This window comes from Salvia splendens, chromosome 8, assembly GCF_004379255.2.
Source record: "Salvia splendens isolate huo1 chromosome 8, SspV2, whole genome shotgun sequence".
Lineage (NCBI taxonomy): Eukaryota > Viridiplantae > Streptophyta > Magnoliopsida > Lamiales > Lamiaceae > Salvia > Salvia splendens.
The window spans coordinates 3,900,561-3,919,875 of record NC_056039.1 but is presented as its reverse complement, the minus strand read 5'-3'; the positions used below and the strand labels follow the sequence as shown (position 1 = coordinate 3,919,875).

The following is a 19,315-nucleotide window of genomic DNA, read 5'->3' as shown; positions in this document are numbered from 1 at the left end:
TCCACCCTTAAATTCATCCATCTTCCATTGGAGCGGAGTTCTGCAGATCCAGGCAAGAAAAGACTGAAGATTGAAGATTCAACCTTGGGTTTTATCAGTTTCTTTCATGTCTCGTACTTTATTTGTAGTTTTTACTTGTCTATGAGTTAAATATCAATTGTGGAATTTTTGGTGAAGATATTCGATTGATTTTTCTTGTTAGCTCTTGTAGTTATTTGATTTATCCTTGTGCTTTCTATATTCAATTGATTAGCTACCTCTTGAATAAATGTTAGAGTTGATTAGAGTACTCGGGAGATGAAATAGTTGACTTGGAAAATGGATAATTTACACTTTAATTCAATAGAACTCGGGAGAGTTGGGGTTTCACGTGAGGCCATTGGTCTTAACGATCTTTTAGGAGTTAGATGTTAGAGATTTAAAGGGGACTTTGATTTCAACACCTAATCTACGGATTTCTCACCTCGGGAGAGGTTTAATCCAGTTAAGTGACCGACTTAATAACTCTAGAGACTGTAATTCAAGAAAGTCGATTGTGTTTTGGATCCTAATATTCTACATTCCTATGTCTGCTTTGTATCATTGTTTATATGCTTTCTTTTTATTTATTTATTTATTTATTTTTCAGTCTAGTTTAATAAAATCAAACAAAAAAAAACATTTGTGTCTTTAAATAGTATATGACGCTTAGTATATGATAGTCAGTTGCAATCTTATTCCATGTGTTTGATACTCCGGTACTGACCTTTAGCTATACTAGATCTACCCTATAAACTTGCAGGTATTTTTAGCACTAATAAATAGTGCATCAATATAGGATGTTCTAAAATAAAATATTTTAATCTCTTTTGGTTTATTTATTCTATGCCGGTCAATTTATCTAGTTTATGATATACGAGTACTAAACTTAAATAAAACTATATATCTATTTAAGTGTAGTTTGTTAAAAAAGTTAACTATTGTATTATTAACATTGAACATAAATCAACATTTTTAATTCTTGTTTTATTTTTTTACTTAACTTATTAAATAGCTACTACGATTTTATAAGTTTGACTTCAAATTTTATGATAATCCTTTGATAAGTTAAGTCAAACTACTTGCTGAACAAAACATGATGCCATATATGCTTTTATAAGTAATTAGATTGGTGAGATAAATAGTGAGTAAGAAAGTAACATTAAACATTCATATCTTGAATTATTACATAATGATTTATATATATTGAATAAAAATACCTTCCCTCCATACTTCTTTTGATGTAAATTGTGAAATATGGTGAAGTGTAAAAAAAGGCCTTTGGTGACATTTTTGGTTTTGTTTGACATTCTTTTTTATTATCTTGTGGTCACAGCTGTAAAGCTGTGAAGGACAGAATGAGATGCTCCCAAAATTATCAAACTTTGGCCCCTCTTTTCGATTTCACAATCCCTCAAATTTTGTCACTTTTTCCTAAGTCAATTTCTATTATATCATAGTACTACATACTTTGTCTTTGCTATTTGCATTCCAATGTGTGTCTAATTGGTTGAGCTGCATGGATATACATTGTGACTTTCTCTTAAAATTGGATGGTTTTAATTTTAATCCATCCATTTGCCTATTTGTATTGCACATTTACTAGTAAGTCAATCAATTATTGCATTTAATTTTTCTTTTTTTTCCTTGAACGCATACAATTCGATTAACTCTTTGATGCAACATTTAAGATAATCCTTTATAGATAATGAAAATTAAAAGATGGTCACAAACTTATTTGAAGTTCTAAATTTTTTTCTTGATTTTCAGAAGTTTCAACAAAATTGCCCTTGAAGCAAATACTGTCAATTTGGCCTTATATCAAAATTTACATGCTACACATGTACATCGTAATATGCAACATCAAATTACTATTGATACAAGGTGTGCTAGCATGTTGTATACTCTAATTAGATTGAGCAGTCCTTATTTTTTAGGTGTATCAAGTTAGAATAAGGACACTAAATTTAATTTAATTTAAAGATGGTTAAAATTTATTGAAATTTTATTAATTAATGCCTAACATTTGATTCCAATTTGCCTGATATGTTTTCACCTATTTACATTTTTAAACGAAAACAAACACGATCAGAATACAGAGAACAAACACGATCAGATAACAAGGAAGAAAGTTAACTCTTGACCTAATTTCATTCCTGAGGTACGTTCATCAACTCTTGAATCGTTCCAAATTTGTGTTTTATTACAGATCTTGCTCGCTGGTTCTTCAATGAGTTGTACATATAATGTATATTTGATTTCTAGATGGAGCACTGGCTTCTCAATTTTGTTTTCAAATTTGTGCTTAATTTAATGTATTTTTTCTAGGTGATTTAGCCCTAACTTCCTTATTTATTACCTCCTTCTTCATAAAAAAAAGACAATCTTATATATGACAGTCCACATTATTAGTGATGTGTAATAGGCGAAAAACTTTCCATATTTAGACTTTGTCTAATTTTGGAGGACAACCCAAAATGATAAAAACCATTCTATGTTTTTTTAGACTGATGTTCATTTCTAAGTGGATTGTGGCACTTTGATATGTCAACGAGACAATGACACTTCTAGTGCTTTTGGAACTTGGGGGATTTAATGTTAAGTGTGCAGAGAGTAGTTTTAATTTTGTTTATTATAATATTTAAAAAATTGATTTAGGACATTATTTAATATTTAAAACAAGAGAATAGTAATATGAGGGATAGCCGTGTATATATACAAATACAACCGACACAAATCTCTCACACTTGTTGTTATCCACAAGCATCCTAGGAAGTGGTAGATCTTTTTTTCTACACTCACCAATTTTATAGTTTTGAGTTTTGACCCAACGTGGGATCTTCGAGTAAATCATTAGTGTATAGAAAGTTTAGAATGGCTTGAAACAATTAATTATCCGAGAATAAATGAATGAATAAATCAAGCAATATAACATGAAGATTATTCCACGAGAAGAAACTCAATCTTGTATTAGTATGTCGATTGAAAAGTCAGCAATCGGGATGAGAAGTATAGATTGACGGTAGATATTACATTAAAAGACCCAAAGACAAACATTAGATTTTGTACCCGCTATTACTTACTTCCATAGACTATTTGAAACTTTTGACCAATCACAAACAAAATCATGGAATCCTATTTGTGTATCTAGGTCAAGATTGAGTGTTGGAATCTGATAGAAGTGTGTTGAGAATAGTGAGGGATGAAATTGAAAGTGAATAGTTTTGCATGTGAATTAGAATAAAATAAACAAGTTCCCACCCCCACTTCAGTTGCAATGCCTGCAACTAACCAGTGGTCGCACCAATGCCCGGTCACTCTGCCCTCCTCTTCAAAGCATCAGGCCAGGCCAGGCCAGACTGGACTACCATTTTCGTCTCAATATATTTTGAAACACAAAGAACAGACAACTCTAAAATTTATGGACCAACTCATTTATTCAACTCCAAATCCAGACTTGAGAGGGAATTGCAACTTATTATCGAACAGATATACTGATAGCATTGAATGCGAAGTGATGAAGGCCAGTCCTTTATCATCCACCTTCTGATTCAGGTGGTCCAATCTGTTTCTGTTGCATGTTTGATTGGTTTATTTTCAATTTCCAATTTTTTTACTATAATAATCGATATGTATTTAATTGATTTATTATTGTTTGGAATACATACTAAAATTAGATACACTTGGCTCTTGGCATACTCCTTCACGCTATATTTTAATAACACACTCGATAATTTATCAAAAGGGACAAATGAATTTTGTTTGGAGTAAACTACGTGGAGTACATAAAATTTCGGCTACATGCAAAAATATTAATACTACTATAGTAGATAAGACTTAATATTATGCATTGATGATAACTATACACACAGAAAAACATTAAATATTACAAGTTAACTGTTTCATTAAATGTAGTATCTACCACAGAACACTTGTCAGGAGGGGGATCTGTGAAATCTGGTGGTTAAAAAATTCAGATAGATTTTCGCACCACTTTCACATCCTACAGTATGTATATTGAGGTTCGATCACTAAATAACCTCTTTCAAATTATAACCAAATAGATAAAAGAAAATACCCCACAACCATTGCAACTTTTGGTGTACAAAATGGAGCAGCATCTTGGGGATTTAGATTTGGATGCATCAACATAGAATCAAAGAGGTTCACCATGCAAAACTGAACTAACAGACGGCGGACAGGGTTTCTCATAAATACGAAACTGCTTATCCATCGACAGTTTCAGAAAAGATTGGACAAGTTTTTTAGCAACATAACACATCACTACATGAGAATCCTCCATGTGCAAAGTCCAGTGAAATTTGAAGTAATTACAGCACTTAGTAGCAGATTTCATACACTTGAGTTAATTGAAGGAAAATGCATACCGTGATAAGAAAGATGTAGTTATATGGAATCAGCCCCCGCGCATATGTGCTCCCAGTTCACCAAACTGCTCGTCAGCTTCCACGGTGTCTGCTGACAAGCGAACAGCATCTAGCTTCTGCTTCAGGATCTCGATGGCATTGATTAACAATTGAGATGCCTTTATTCCTCCAGTTGTCTCTACGGTGAATATGAAACTGTCCTCTTTGGCATGGATCTCAACAAGACCAGGTTTCCCCATTGCTTCTGCTTTCTTGAGAACTTCATCGTCATACGTATAATTCTCAGCATTGTGAACATAGACCTACGAAAAGGGGCTGAATTAGCAATGACAGTTATGTAACACTTCAAGGCTAACATTCCGTTAGTCCGAATAAAACTATTTCCAGAGGATAATGATCCTGTGAAATCTAATTTTTATAGGTACAAAAGAAGAAGTCAGCACCAGCCTGGGCCCAGGATATCGAGCCACCTCAAACAAGAAGTTCAACAGTTAATCAAAAAAGAATTCTACAAAAGTTATTCTTTCTCTTCAGGGCATGGATTCATATCCATTCATATTAACAAGGTTATGTCGTTATGCAAAGACAATCAAATACATGAATGCCCATTAATCTCAATAATTTAGTTTACCTTCTTTGCATATGAAACCAACATTAAGCAGCAACTTATTGTCAAAATAAACACTTACACAGGAAAACATGTACAGTCATTTAAGCTGTCATGAGCACAAAAATTCAATATGATCAAGCAATTATCAGGAAATGAAATCAGGGAAGAACCAGCATAAGAAACATACATATTCAAAGATGAAATAATTCCATGCCAAAAGAAGCCTACCAAGATGAACGATTTACCTGCCCATTGCGGGGGTTAATGTCAAACACTTTTGTGGGACTGCTGTCAACAAACTCTTGTTTCTCTGCCATGCTCAAGGTTTCCATTAACTCTTCGTTGATATAGATCTCAGGTTCATACATGAAAGTGACAGTTGCCGCAGGCGACCATTTGGCATGATCTTTCCCAATTCCTTTCCGTGCTATGGCTCTTAAAATCAACTCCTGACCTCGGCGAAGCTTCACAATAATGATTCCCCTACATCATGAATAACTTGAACTGGTCAGATCATTTATATAGTACAAATGATTGTGGATCATACCAGCAAATGTAGAACGGGAAAAGTTGAAAACAACACTAGAAACAGAGTATCACCCATTTATACTAGAAATAGTGGGAATGGAACACAACAACCCCCCAAAAGACCTATAACCAATCCATGCCCCTTACATTGACAAGTATTCTGTCAATTTAGTCATCTGAGTAATGAAAATGACAAGTAATGTCAGAGCTTGTATTTTGTACTGACAGGGTCAGCCAACACTCCAGCACCATCACTGACCTCCCACCACCCACCATAGGGAGGGAGGAAAGATAGAGAGATAAGAAAAACTTATGTAGTCAATATGCTCCAGCCTTAGAGGATTACACATGTTGCATTTTCTTAGTAACTTGGCATGGTTTTTCTAACTTAGTACACCTTCCAAATTCCTACAACAAACAATACTTTTACCAACTGTGCAGAAAATTAGAAGAATCTCTATTTTCTAAAATTTTTACAAGGTCTTAATGATACTTCCTTGATTTCCACGTATAATGGATCTTTTTCCCTTTAATTCAACTACATTGTGCCTTTTTCCCCTAGAACCCTTTCTCCCCAATATCTCTTCTCAGCTTATTGTGTTCCCCACCAAACATAACTCAGCTGAACGAACATCAATAGTATTTTGAGTTCAAGAACAGAAAATACTCTCACTAACAAACTAAATAAAGCTTCAAAATTTCCAAAAAGAAATACTCGATCAAACAGAGACAATTTTCACCCAAATACTGTAGCTCAAATTTTATTTAGCCATTCACTCAGCTAATCAGTCCACACAACCCAACAAATATAAATAAATAAAAGAATAAAATCATGCACAAAAAATAAATAAAATGTAAACTAGCAGTCTAGCACATAAAAACATCGTGTCGAGAATAGCATAACTACCTAGACTCCGTGTTATCGATTGTGGACGAAGCATCGGAGAAATCGACGGGAACAACTGTGTGGTCCGAACTGTAGAGGTCCTTTGAGGTGACATCGAGCGTAGTGTCGTTAATGCACTTCGCGCGAAGATGAAACTCGACGGAGCAGTACTCGCACTGGCCATCGCCGTCGCAGGCGTCGCAGTCGCGGGAGAAGCGCATAGCCATGGCGCGCTCGCTGATGAGAGGGACCAGACCTAGGCGGTGGGCGATGAATTCGTCATTCAAGACGGAAGAGTTCACCTCGATTTCCACCAAATCGATAGCAATGGTTGGGACCTCGGAGATCATCACGCGACGGAGGGCGTTGGCGATGCTGGCATCGGTCTCTCGCAGCTCGAACTTCATGTAGTCGTCCTTCACCTCCCGAATTTTGATTTTGGGGAATCTCTGGTACGAAACGCCCTCCATTTCGATTTTTCCTCCGTCTCACTCGCTACCTCTCTCTTGAAAGGGTTTTGATTTAAACCCTATTTTCTGGCCATGGAACTGAAATTGGGGGTAAAATCGTTTCTAGAAAAAAGACTAGTACGTTGCTCTGTAGTATTTGTACTCTGCTTTATTCTTTCCGTTTTTTCAACTGAAAATACAATTGGGCTTCCTTATAAAAGGCCGTTTTAGTGGGCTTGAATATTACAACAGTAGGCGATTTATCTCAACCAATTTCATTAAAAAACCCAAAATTTTTCTATAAACCCTAATCATTCACCATTGGATTTCTAGCTCAAATTCGACTTGATAAATTTCGGATTCGTCATAATCATCATCTTGCGAGGACTGAAACTGCATTCTACCGATGGGAAAAACCAGTGCACGGTAAAATTCATCTAAAGTTTCCTTAATTGTTTTAGGATAATTTGTATTTTCGCATGGTATGATTCTAATTCTTTTGATATTAACATTGGTTACACAAATTTCAGTGCCGAGGGGAAGTCGAGTGCAGATCGCAAGTTCGATAAGAAATTGGAGTTTTACGAGAGTAAGAATCTGAATTTTGTATTTACATTTGCAGTTTTTGCTGTTGTCTGTGCTTTTCATTTCCTTAGGTAATTTATTTAGATACGTTCCTGAGGGTTGCAATTGAATGTTAATGAGTTCATCACTGTGGTATCTGCTGTTAGTGAACGCATTAGAAATTAATTTGTAGTGCTAATCTAACAAATACAATCATCTTTGTTATTATGGCTTTGTAGAGGTCAGAGCAGCAGTTACCAGCAAAGCTATCAGCAAGGTATGGTTTCTGGCTCATAAACTAGATTGGTGAATGTATGTAATGTATGGCTTATAATCATCTTGCTAAATGTTAGTATTGGCTATAATAATTTAAACTTTGAATATGAATGCAATCGGATATAATGTACCTCTTGCTGTGGATCTATTGGCTTCTCATAGTGGCTCTATGGTTGTTTCTTTACAATTATCGGCTAGGTTCTGATTAAATGCTGTTTTGCAACAGGAGCAAAAGCAAAAGAAACGAAGCAGGCAAAAGAAACTAAAAGCATATGATCTGACTTCCCTCACAGAGTGCCTCCCTGAGTTAAAAGCTCCCTCAGCATCAGCACCAGTTGAGTTGAAACTTAATTGCAAGAGGAGAAATGACTTGGTGTGAGTATAGAAAAATATGTGTTACTATTGACATTATTTTCTTTTTTCCATACAAACTATTCACTTGTTTCTATGCTATTGTTTCTCAGGGTTAAAGAGAGTAATAAGTTGAAGATGGTTATCAACCATCCGGTTTACCAGTCGGATCCTTTAGCTGCCATTTATCAACATTTGCAGACGACACAGCCTGCCCCTGATAAGAAGCCTAAGAAAAAGGATGGTAAAGCTAGAAAAAGTAAGATGAAAAAGAAGAAGTCTAAAGATACAGAGTCTATGGATATATAAATGCAAGGACTTGGATTTCTTCATTTCTGCTATGGATACCTTCTCGCACCAGTTTTTCAAACAGTTGTGCGTGTAGTTTCAAGGCATGCAAGTCGTTCCTTCTGCTCCATAACTTGGAGATGTGAAGGTGTAACACTGAATCTATCAGTAAATGGTGGGCATGAACTATTGGTTTAAATTGCATGGTATGTGCATAGTTAAGGCAGCCTATTTTTATAGGACTTTGCTGCAGGAGTTTTTTTTTGTGTGCCTGAATATAAGAAATGTATTGGGATTCGTGATTTCTTTTGATTTCATCATGGTACCTCAAATTCCTTGTTCAATACGTAACTTTTGTTTGAAAAATGTAAATCAGCTTCAACCTAGTTGTGTAGATGTATATGCATGAAAAGTAACTACGATCTGCTCTTGGAGCTTGAGAATTTCCTACTAGCATAGTTTTTTCTAACTCGGCCAATTATCTACTTACAATTCAAACTGGAGTAATTTAGAAAACTGTGGAACAATTGCCATGGAATCTTGAGAAAAAACTGAATACGGAGTATCATTTTATCAAAAAGCTTTCATCACTTGCCATGACATTTGAATTGCTAATCAAGTGAAATGTGAGACAGATTTTTTGAGCTTGCATTTTTAGGCATTAATCGTTAAACAAATAACCATTGCCATGATGTATCCATACAAAATCATGAACAAAAGTGGTAAAGAAGGGTATCAGTATCTTTACACTTAAGAACAAATATGATTTCTATGTTGAAAGTAGATACAATCATACATTCTTCAAAAGTACATACATAGTAGAGTTGCGTTAATATGAGTTGTATTGTAGAAAGAAAAGATTGGTCAGTTCTTGGATGCAGACTGGAAGATGAAGACTGCAGTAAGAACTCCGAGCAATGCTGTTACTGCTAACGCCACTGTTGGCAGAGGATCTGTGAGGCCAAAATTCTGCCAAAGAAGAAGAAATACAGAATACTAGAATCATCTCAAAGGAAAAGAAAGGAAAGGAAACGAAGTTTATATTATAAGTACAGCATAATCGAACAACTAGTGTGCCTATTTTGCCATTCCAAATCTTGATATCTTTACAAAAGATGCGACTCCCATTTTAAACCTATAGAAAAACTTGAATAATTCCCAGCCAACTTACAAGGAAGCGCCAACCAAATCACTTGCTTTAAATTATCATAGAATATAGAAAACTTCGACTATAAGAAGTCCTGAAATAACAAAAGATATTACACATTGCTTGAAATTGTAATCTTTGGTCCATGGACACTGATGGGGTGCGTACTAAACAAGCCCAACAGCAATGACGGCCCATCAGCCCAAAGCCCAAGGAGGAGTATGAGTTCGGCATTACCAAAGAGTTCGGCCTCAGCCTACAGCTCGGTAAAAGCCAACCAATCAAGCTCTGCTCTCAGGTCGGCATCAAGCTCTACTCTCAGATCGGCAACCAAAGCAGTTCGGTCTCAGTATTCGACCGAACAAGGAGTTAGTGAACCCATACAGGATGTCCAACACACCCACTACCACGTGGTGTCAACTCAGGCCACGATCGTAGGCCATGACCTACACTACATCCACGATCTTAGGCCATGACCTACACGACATCCACGACTTAGTGGTGATGCAAGCCACGATCTTAGTTCATTGTATAAATAGAACTTAGATCAGATAGAAAAAGGTTAAGCTCTCTAGAGATAAAATAGCAAATAGCAAGTTTGTATTTGTAAGCTGTAGAAAACAGATCAAGCAATACAATCTTGCCCTCCCTTCTTCCCGTGGACGTAGATTTACTTCAGTAAATCGAACCACGTAAATTCTTTGTGTCGTAGTTTTCATTCTCTACCAGCAATTACTAACATCAGAAATTCGCGGATCCATCACTGGCGCCGTCTGTGGGAAACAGAGAACCAAATTTGTGATAAAGCGAATTTTTGATCCATTTTTTCCACCCAAAAAATGCATACCAGATCGCAGAGTACCCGTATTCCTGCCCGTGAGAACCAGGAGGAAGCCAATCCATCCCATAGGTCTGGAAAACAGCCTAGGGATAAATCCACCACCAGTTCTCATGGCGAAGGAACAAGCCGCTCCAAAAATCGTCCCACTGAGTCTTCCCAGCAGCCTGATTTGAATGAGGCTGTCAAGCTGTTCTTGGCTGAGAAGCAGGATGAGTTCTTAGCCTTCCTGCAAAAGAGCCAAGAGCCGAAGACGAAAACGGTGGATTCTCCTTCCTCATCCAGACATGAAAGTCACTACCGCAGTAGTGCCGTGTCTTCCAGGAAGAAGAATCCTCAACCCCGACACATTCCTGTTCCTCCTCGGTACCGGAATCACAGGAGATCTCCATCTCCTCCATACCGAAGAGATGTCGGGTTCGCCATGTACGGAGCATTGAAGACTCCGTTCTCGGACGATATCACCCCATCACTACCCCCCCCGAAAAGCGAACACCGTCGATAACCTATGACGGACTCGTGGATCCTCATGACTTCCTGGGACGCTATCAGTATAATATGGCGAACCAAGGTCTCAATGAGGTCCATATGTGCAAGCTGTTCCCCGAGCTGCTCATCGGGAACGCCAGAAGGTGGTTCGACAGCCTTCCTCAAGGCAGCATTAGATCCTACCGAGATCTGATGGAGGCTTTCCACAGGAGGTTCTTTCAGAAAGCGGAAGCCCGGAATACTTCGGCTCAGCTGCTTTCTATACGTCAAGGTCGCGACGAAAAGATCAGCGACTTCCTGACGAGATTCCATAAGGAATGCCTACAAGTAGATAATCTCAATGATCTACTTGTCATTTCGGCATTCCAAAATGGAATCCTGCCCGAAGCTCTCTACAGAAAGCTCGTGGAATGCAGTCCGCAAACAGCTCAAGAGATGTGGGACATTGCGGACCAGTTCTCCCGAGCCGATGAGGCAGACCGTCGAAAACGGTCTTTAGACAGCTCATCTAGAGGAGACGAAAAGAAGCCCGATCATAACGATCAGAGGCTTCCTCGCCGAACACCTTCCCCACCAAAGGAGGGATAGCGGTCATCCGAGGTGATCGAAAAAGAGCAAGTGTGTTCGCAGATTGCGCTTAAAAGTGCCGAGCAATCAGTTCGGCACCATCAAGCATAGCAATCACAGCAGCCGGAGTCAGAGGCAGGCGAAATGACCGAAGTCACACCGGAGCCGAACTCAATGGTGTACGGCACTGAAGCTGTGATTCCGGTTTAGATCGGCATACCCAGTCCCCGAACTCAATTTCTCCTCAGAAATGAATGGTGACGGAATGAGAGCCGAACTAGATCTTGCCGAAGAAAGAAGAGAATTGGCCTGCATAAAAGCAGCCAAGTACAAGGAGCAAGTAGCCCGGTATTACAACCAAAGGGTGAAGAAGCTGCAATTTCAAGTGGGAGATCTCGTCTTGAGAAACATCGAAGTAAGCCGAGCAGAAAAGCTGGACGAACTCGAACCCACATGGGAAGGTCCATATCGGGTGTCAGAAGTCCTCGGCAAAGGGTCTTACAAATTGACTCACGTGTCAGGAGCACAAGTACCCCGAACATGGTACGTTTCCAACCTCAAAAAGTTTCATTTGTAAGAGACAGTCCGGTCAGTCAGTCTTGGGTTCTGTTCGGTCAATGTGCTTTCTTTGGTTTGCTTGGTCTTTGTTTGTCTCTCTGCGTTTTATCTGTGCGTTTTGTCTGTCTATGTGCGTGTCGTCTCTTACAAATGTTGCTGAGGTATCTTGTTCTTCGAAGGCTGATCCCCTTCTTAGAACATATACAAGCTAAACGATTGTGAGTCCAAGCTTCTCAGGAAGATACAAGACCACAATTCGGCTTAAGAAATAAGCACTTCGTCTGAAACGAACTGCAATAAGGGAAAGTCCGATCCACGCGATAAACCTCGCCGAATTAGGACGACCAAGTTCGGTCAAAGAAGTTTACCTCATAAGACCGGGGACGACCATGTCTAGTCAAAGAGGTTTACTACATAAGACCACTTCGGTTAACTGGGAAAGTCCGATCCACGCGATAAAACTCGCCGAATTAGGACAAGGGAAAGTTCGATCCCGGCGACAAAAATCGCCAAATTAGAACACAAACCAAGTCCGGTCAAAGATGTTTATTTCATCAGACCAAAGACGAGTCCGGTCAAAGATGTTTATTTCATCAGACCAAAGACGAGTCCGGTCAAAGATGTTTATTTCATCAGACCAAAGACGAGTCCGGTCAAAGATGTTTATTTCATCAGACCAAGGACCAAGTCCGGTCAAAGAAGTTTACTTCATAAGACCAAGGCACAAGTCCGGTCAAAGAAGTTTACTTCATAAGACCGAGGACGAGTACGATGAAATTTTTTCGCTAAGCTGTAAATACAGTGTTAGAAGCGAAAACAAAATTTCATTTTTCAAATCTTGTTCGGCATACAACTTAGCTACCCTACAAAATGGCGTTACGCTATTACAAAGGACTATTCTACTGTCCAGGGTTGCTGAAGTTAAGCCACCTATCTGCAAAATCCTCTGGAAGCCGAGTTCGGTTGTTCCGAGCAGATGAAGAATAAGCAGGTCGACGAGATGCTATCCTCGACCCAACGCCTCTTCCCCGAGCCCGAGAAGTCCTAACACCTCGGCGATGAAGAGTCTCTGCAATAAGCATCTGCTGATCTTGCTCGCTCATAGTCACAACTCCTCGGCGAATTTCAGTCCGTCCCTGTCTTGACGATTCCGGTTGCTCCTGAGCCCGTTCTCGTCTTGACGTTTCCGGCTGTTCCGGAGTTCGTTGTTGGCTGGGAGTAGGATTTTGAACAAGGGAACCAGAGGTTTGATCTGGAGTGCGAGCATCTGTTGGCGCGATATGCCGAAGGAATCTTTCTATGGAGGGGCGCCGAGAAAGAACAATGTTGTACCGAGAAGCCCAACGCCGCAGTGATGTCACAACTTGTTGGCAAGCCGGGCTCTCCAGCACATTGTTCATACGGAGTACATGATATTCCTCCCACAGTTCGTCAACTCGACTCTGAACATCTGATATGGTCATTCCCCCGCGCACACGGATGTAATCCTCATACGCAGTCCTCTCAGCAATGGCCGTATTCAGCTCGGCCTCCAGATCTTTCTTATCGGACTCTAAGTCCTTGATATCGGCCTCCAGCTTCACTAAACGAGCCAGAAGCTCGTCATTCTTCGTCTGATCGGCTATAGCTCTTCTCTCAGCTTCGTCCAAAGCCGAAGAGTACAGCCGTTTCCAGTGAAGTATCTCCATCTCCTTGGGTACAAAGCAGCTATATTAGTTCGGCAGCTGTACCGAGCAGATAGTAAAATACAACAGGGATAAAGGCGAGTACGAAAAGCTATACGAAGACAAGTGTAGAGAATTTTTCATTCACAAGGAAAATTTTTTACACTAGGGCTTCAAGGCCATTTTACAAGGAAGAAACTAGACTAAGAGAAGGGAGACGAAATCATACTCCGCCAGCTTCGTCTCCGGCTCCTCGGTCTGGTACAGCTTCTTTCTCCTGGGCTACCTCATCCTCAGCCTCGCCTCCTGCCGGCCTCGCCTCCGCCTCCTGATCGGTTTCCTTCTCCGGATGCCCGGCCTGATCGACTTCGGCCTCCCGCTCCAGCGGCTCGGCCTCACCCTCTCCGTTGTAAGTCGAAGCGGGTGAAACGGGTCCCACGGAGGCAAAGATAGCCTCCAGGTTCTCGTCCCGATCAGCTCGACAACTCCGGACTCGGTCTGCAGAAAGCAGGACCGAGGATGAAGCGAGCTCCTCAAGGAGCGGCAGATTCTGAAGCCGAGCTGCTATCTCTCGGCTGTACAGAGGCAGCACGACGTCGGCCCCCTGCTCGCCCTTATCGGCAATTAGCCTTACCAGACTACCGACAAAGGCCGAGAACTGGCTGCTCAAAAAGAGTTTCTCCGTGTAAACACGGAGAGCCTCCCCTTGGGCAACCACGGCAGCAGCATCCCTCCGTTTCGTCTGCTCCCGCTGGATGACGAGCTGGTTTTTGGCAAACTGAGCTTCATCCTGGGCCGAAATCCTAGCAGCTCTGGCCTTCTCAAAGTTAGCCTCAGCCTGTTCGGCCCGATGACAAGCAGCCGCCAACTTCCTCTGCATCTCAGCATAGTCATTGGACGCTTTGGAGAGCTCGACGGCGACGAGCTTGGAGAGCATACCGTTCCTCTGAAAATGGATAAAGAAAAAAGTCAACAAAGGGGCCACAAAAAATACAGGAAAAAAGCAAGGCCAGAAAATCAAGAAGAGAATTCACCTCGGCGAAGTCCGTGGGCCATAAAAACGGCTCACAGATATGTTCCGAAGGAGGCGCCAAGACCACGTCTTTCTCTGGCGCTCTCGGGGGCTTCTGGGCCTTCCCCCTCCCCTTTGCCGAAGTTGACTCCGGCTTCTTCGGATCCGAAGAGGTTTTTTGCCTTTTCGGAGTCCTCTCGGCATCAGACGCCGAGCTGGTGGTTTTCGGCCTCTCCGGCTCCTTGGACTCCGAAGATTTTCGGGTAGCCTTGTTCAGCATGTACACTGCCAAAAAGCAAGAAAGCAAGGTTAGTTTTCTTCGTTAAAGCAGTAGAACATAAAGGTAAAGAGAAATCCTCACCCTCGGCCTCTTCGTCCGAAGACGAGATGTCGAACACGACGTCGCCCTTGACGAGCTCAGACTCCGTGTAGTGTTTCCTAACTATGGGAATCTTGTTGAGCTCGCCATCGAGCTCGGCCAATGGTTCTAACCGAGGATGAGGAATCACGGACTTCGGCCCTCTCCAGGGGAAGCCCGGAGCCGCTGTCCTATTATAAAAAAAGAAGCGGTTTTGCCATTTCGGCCACTTGGTTTTGCAGAATGCCCTAAAAGGCTGTAAGGGGATCAAGTAAAACCAAGATCCCTTCCTTTTAAATTGGAAAAAATTAAGGATTGCCCGCAGAGACAGATCCTTATCTAACCTACGGAGTTCGGCAGCAAAAGCCGACAAGTGCCTCCAAGAATTCGGAGTCACCTGACCTAAAGGGAGTTGAAAAAAATCAAGAAGCTCTACAAAAGGTGGGGGAAGAGGGAAACGAAGCCCGCATTCTAAGCAGGCTTCGTAAACGGTGGCATAACCCTCCGGCGGGTCGTTAGCCCTATGATCATCGTCGGGAACCACCGCCTTCCCCCCAGGAAAAGAGTATTTTTCGTAAAGGGATATCACAGTATCCTTACTCAAGATACTGTGAAAATACTCTACGGTCTTCTCCCCGGATTCTTTCCGGCTAGAAGACCCCTTACCCCCTTTTCTACCGCTACCAGACTCAGACGAAGAAGAAGCAGACATGGTTCTTACTCTTTGAAAGTTTGAAGAAATCCTGAGGAAATTTTTGAAAGCGGAAGGAAATTTTTCACGCAAAAGATAGAGTGCAGAAGAAGCCAATAGCAAAGGTGTTCAAATGATGAAGAAAGGCGGTATTTATCAGATTTGGAAAAGATTTCAAATCATCGCACCGTTTCATATTCCACCTTTTCAGGATTCGACGGCCGGATTTTACTGTCGCATTTAATGCCGCATTTAATGCAGTCACGCGCAGGGCACGTCCCCTGACTTCAGCCTCCCCCGTACCCTTTTCCAGAATGCCGAAGTGACTCGCTTCGCCGAAGTGATTCACTTCGCTTTTCGGGGGGGGTAGTGATGGGGTGCGTACTAAACAAGCCCAACAGCAATGACGGCCCATCAGCCCAAAGCCCAAGGAGGAGTATGAGTTCGGCATTACCAAAGAGTTCGGCCTCAGCCTACAGCTCGGTAAAAGCCAACCTATCAAGCTCTGCTCTCAGGTCGGCATCAAGCTCTACTCTCAGATCGGCAACCAAAGCAGGAGTATGAGTTCGGCATTACCAAAGAGTTCGGCCTCAGCCTACAGCTCGGTAAAAGCCAACCAATCAAGCTCTGCTCTCAGGTCGGCATCAAGCTCTACTCTCAGATCGGCAACCAAAGCAGTTCGGTCTCAGTATTCGACCGAACAAGGAGTTAGTGGACCCATACAGGATGTCCAACACACCCACTACCACGTGGTGTCAACTCAGGCCACGATCGTAGGCCATGACCTACACTACATCCACGATCTTAGGCCATGACCTACACGACATCCACGACTTAGTGGTGATGCAAGCCACGATCTTAGTTCATTGTATAAATAGAACTTAGATCAGATAGAAAAAGGTTAAGCTCTCTAGAGATAAAATAGCAAATAGCAAGTTTGTATTTGTAAGCTGTAGAAAACAGATCAAGCAATACAATCTTGCCCTCCCTTCTTCCCGTGGACGTAGATTTACTTCAGTAAATCGAACCACGTAAATTCTTTGTGTCGTAGTTTTCATTCTCTACCAGCAATTACTAACATCAGAAATTCGCGGATCCATCAGACACCAACCATCTAAACAGGCTAGGCTATTCTTTACTTTAAGCTGAGTTTCATAATTGTTGCTATTGCACTCACAGTATATACAGTTGGAATATCTTAATTTCACATAAGCTAGCATCTCATTACAAGTTGAAGAAGCATGCTAAATCTGAGGGGTATAGATGGCGTACCTCTAGGAGCCCTTTGCCGGTAGCAACCTCAACACTAATAGCGGCGGCAAAGCCAACCATAGCGAGCCGTCCCAGCCATACATCTAATCCACTGCCTTCTTCTTTTGTACTCTGCTCACATCTTACAGACACTGATGTTGAATTCAGACCAGCAGTCTTTCTCGGGTAGATTGGTGTCCGAATCGCTTAAGAACAACGAGAAGCACCAGAAATTATCACATTTTGACTTTCGGAACCACGAATCTTAGCTATAACCAATGGCAGTTTAGATTATTCATAATCAAAATCAAGCAAGTTATCTTCTTCTACAAGCACAAAATATGCATCAAATTAGAAGCTGAGCATCGAGATTTCTCACAGAGAGGGGAACCGGTGGCGAATGCGGTGCTGAATTGACGCGAAGAAGAAGCTAATTTAGTTGGATGAGGTATGCGAATATCTGGACAGTAATCGTGCAGAGTAGGAGTTACATTTGTGGTACTTGACGCTTCACAAATTGTACATGAGAAAAAGCAAAACTGTACTACCGCGAATGGAGGCGTAGCAACAGAGAGAAGAAGAAGAAGAAGATAGCACGGCGGCCGCCATTGGATCCTTCAGTTTGCTGAGCCAATCGCCTAGAGAGAAATTCGGAAAATTTGAGGTGGGAAATCACTGGGGAATCCGACACTTGTCCCTTCACAAGCTTTGCAAAAATATACACTTCTCCTCCCCCTAATATTTTTTTTATTGACATTGAAAAAAATCATTTTATACATCATGTCACCCATTAATATTTTAAACGAAGACAACATCGGTCCGTTGAAAAATACTACTCCGTCCGTCCTCCAAATTTTGTCATAGTTTGATCGGACATAGGTTTTATAAAATGTAATGGAAATTGAGTTGAAAAAATTAGTAGGATGTAGGTCATACTTTTAAAGTATTAGTTTTATAACAAAATGTGAGTGAGAATAAATTAGTAGAATGCGGGGTCCATTACCAAAAGTGGTAAAAAGTAAAATGTGACAAATTTTGTGGAACATATGGAAATGGAAAAATGTGACAAAATTTCAAGGACGGATGGAGTATAAGAGCATCCACAATAGTGGACGAGCCGGCGGACGAGCGACCGGCGAGCCGCTAGTCCATCGCGCTCGTCCACTATTGTGCCCGGCGGATGAGCCCGATGGACAAGAGGTCGTCCGTCGGATAACGCGGACGTCCGTCCTCTCATCCATCCGCTCGTATTCGTGTCAAAATTTTTATTCCGTATATAAAATTTTTATTCCATAAATAAAATGTGAATTTGTTTAATGGGATGTCCTAGTGCTTGTCTTAGTGGTTGTCCACTATTGTGCAGTGGGATGTCCTAGTGTCCTCTCGTCCGTCCGCTCGTATTTGTGTCGAAATTTTAATTTTGATATAAAATATGAATTTGTTTAATGGGATGTCCTAGTGTTGTCCACTATTGTGCAGTGAGATATCTTAGTGATGTGACAGTGGGGTGGGAAGTCCTAGTAACGTGGCAGAATGTGTTTTTGGGAAGTCCTAGTGCTAGTTCGTGGAGAAATCCTTCCTATTATGGATGCTCTAAATATATAGTGCTATCCAATTTTTTCTCATGATAAGTAATTACGAACAATCCGAAATTCAGGATGTTTCCAGCTAGTTTTTTATTATTATTTTATTATTTTTTAAATTACGAAACAAACCAAAATTTGCATTACTAACGTGGAGTATATAATTGTTCACATAATTGACTAAGTTTTGAAATGTGCTCCAATTTGTAAGCATGCCCCCTGTCCCTAGCGGCCCGATGTTTTTACCTAAACGCCGTGCTTCTGACGATACCGGTTTATTCTAATGCAAGCAATGCAATATAGATGTACATAGGGCGGGAACTGATCATTACAAGATCCATTAGATTCGAATTAGCACCAACGAAAATAGTATACACAAGAGTTGCATAAATTGCATGTTGTAATGTTACTTAGAGCATCCACATCCTTATTCTTTCCAAAGAGTACGGATATGAGCTCAGACCCACTTTTATTACTTTTTTACTCCCCGCTCTTCCCCAAGAATACAACACACACATCCATGCTCTTCCGCAATGACATGCTCCAGGGTCTCACCATTCCATTATTTAATTTAATTACTTCAATTACTACAAACATTTCCACAATATTAAAATGCATTAAAAATATCCGATACCATTACAAATTACTAAAAAAAAAGTACATAATTAAAATCCTAAAAATTAAAAATTACATAATTAGATTCATAAAATTAAAAAACCCACTACTCGTGGCCGAATTTCGCCCAAATGTGTTTGATTAGGTCTTCTTGTAGCTCAGTGTGGGTTCTGGTATAGCGCAT

The 19,315-nt window shown here is 40.7% G+C and overlaps 3 protein-coding genes across 3 annotated transcripts; 1 reads left to right on the top strand and 2 right to left on the bottom strand.

Annotated features, from left to right (window-relative positions):
* Window positions 1-4,198: 4,198 nt before the first annotated feature.
* Window positions 4,199-7,017, bottom strand: LOC121745236 (DNA-directed RNA polymerases II, IV and V subunit 3-like). The gene is made up of 3 exons (XM_042139054.1): window positions 6,452-7,017; window positions 5,262-5,499; window positions 4,199-4,708 (listed from the first exon to the last, which is right to left on the bottom strand). The coding sequence occupies exons 1-3, from the start codon at window positions 6,898-6,900 to the stop codon at window positions 4,436-4,438; spliced, it is 960 nt and encodes a 319-aa protein (XP_041994988.1). The 5' UTR covers window positions 6,901-7,017; the 3' UTR covers window positions 4,199-4,435.
* Window positions 7,018-7,130: 113 nt separating this feature from the next.
* On the top strand, window positions 7,131-8,702 carry LOC121743377. The gene is made up of 5 exons (XM_042136669.1): window positions 7,131-7,305; window positions 7,410-7,468; window positions 7,683-7,720; window positions 7,946-8,094; window positions 8,184-8,702. Exons 1-5 carry the CDS (start codon window positions 7,286-7,288, stop codon window positions 8,377-8,379), a joined length of 462 nt encoding a protein of 153 aa, XP_041992603.1. The 5' UTR covers window positions 7,131-7,285; the 3' UTR covers window positions 8,380-8,702.
* Window positions 8,703-9,050: 348 nt separating this feature from the next.
* Window positions 9,051-17,671, bottom strand: LOC121743408 (stress enhanced protein 1, chloroplastic-like). Its single transcript, XM_042136710.1, has 4 exons — window positions 17,482-17,671; window positions 17,313-17,393; window positions 16,955-17,139; window positions 9,051-9,327 (listed from the first exon to the last, which is right to left on the bottom strand). The coding sequence occupies exons 1-4, from the start codon at window positions 17,540-17,542 to the stop codon at window positions 9,223-9,225; spliced, it is 432 nt and encodes a 143-aa protein (XP_041992644.1). The 5' UTR covers window positions 17,543-17,671; the 3' UTR covers window positions 9,051-9,222.
* Window positions 17,672-19,315: the final 1,644 nt, after the last annotated feature.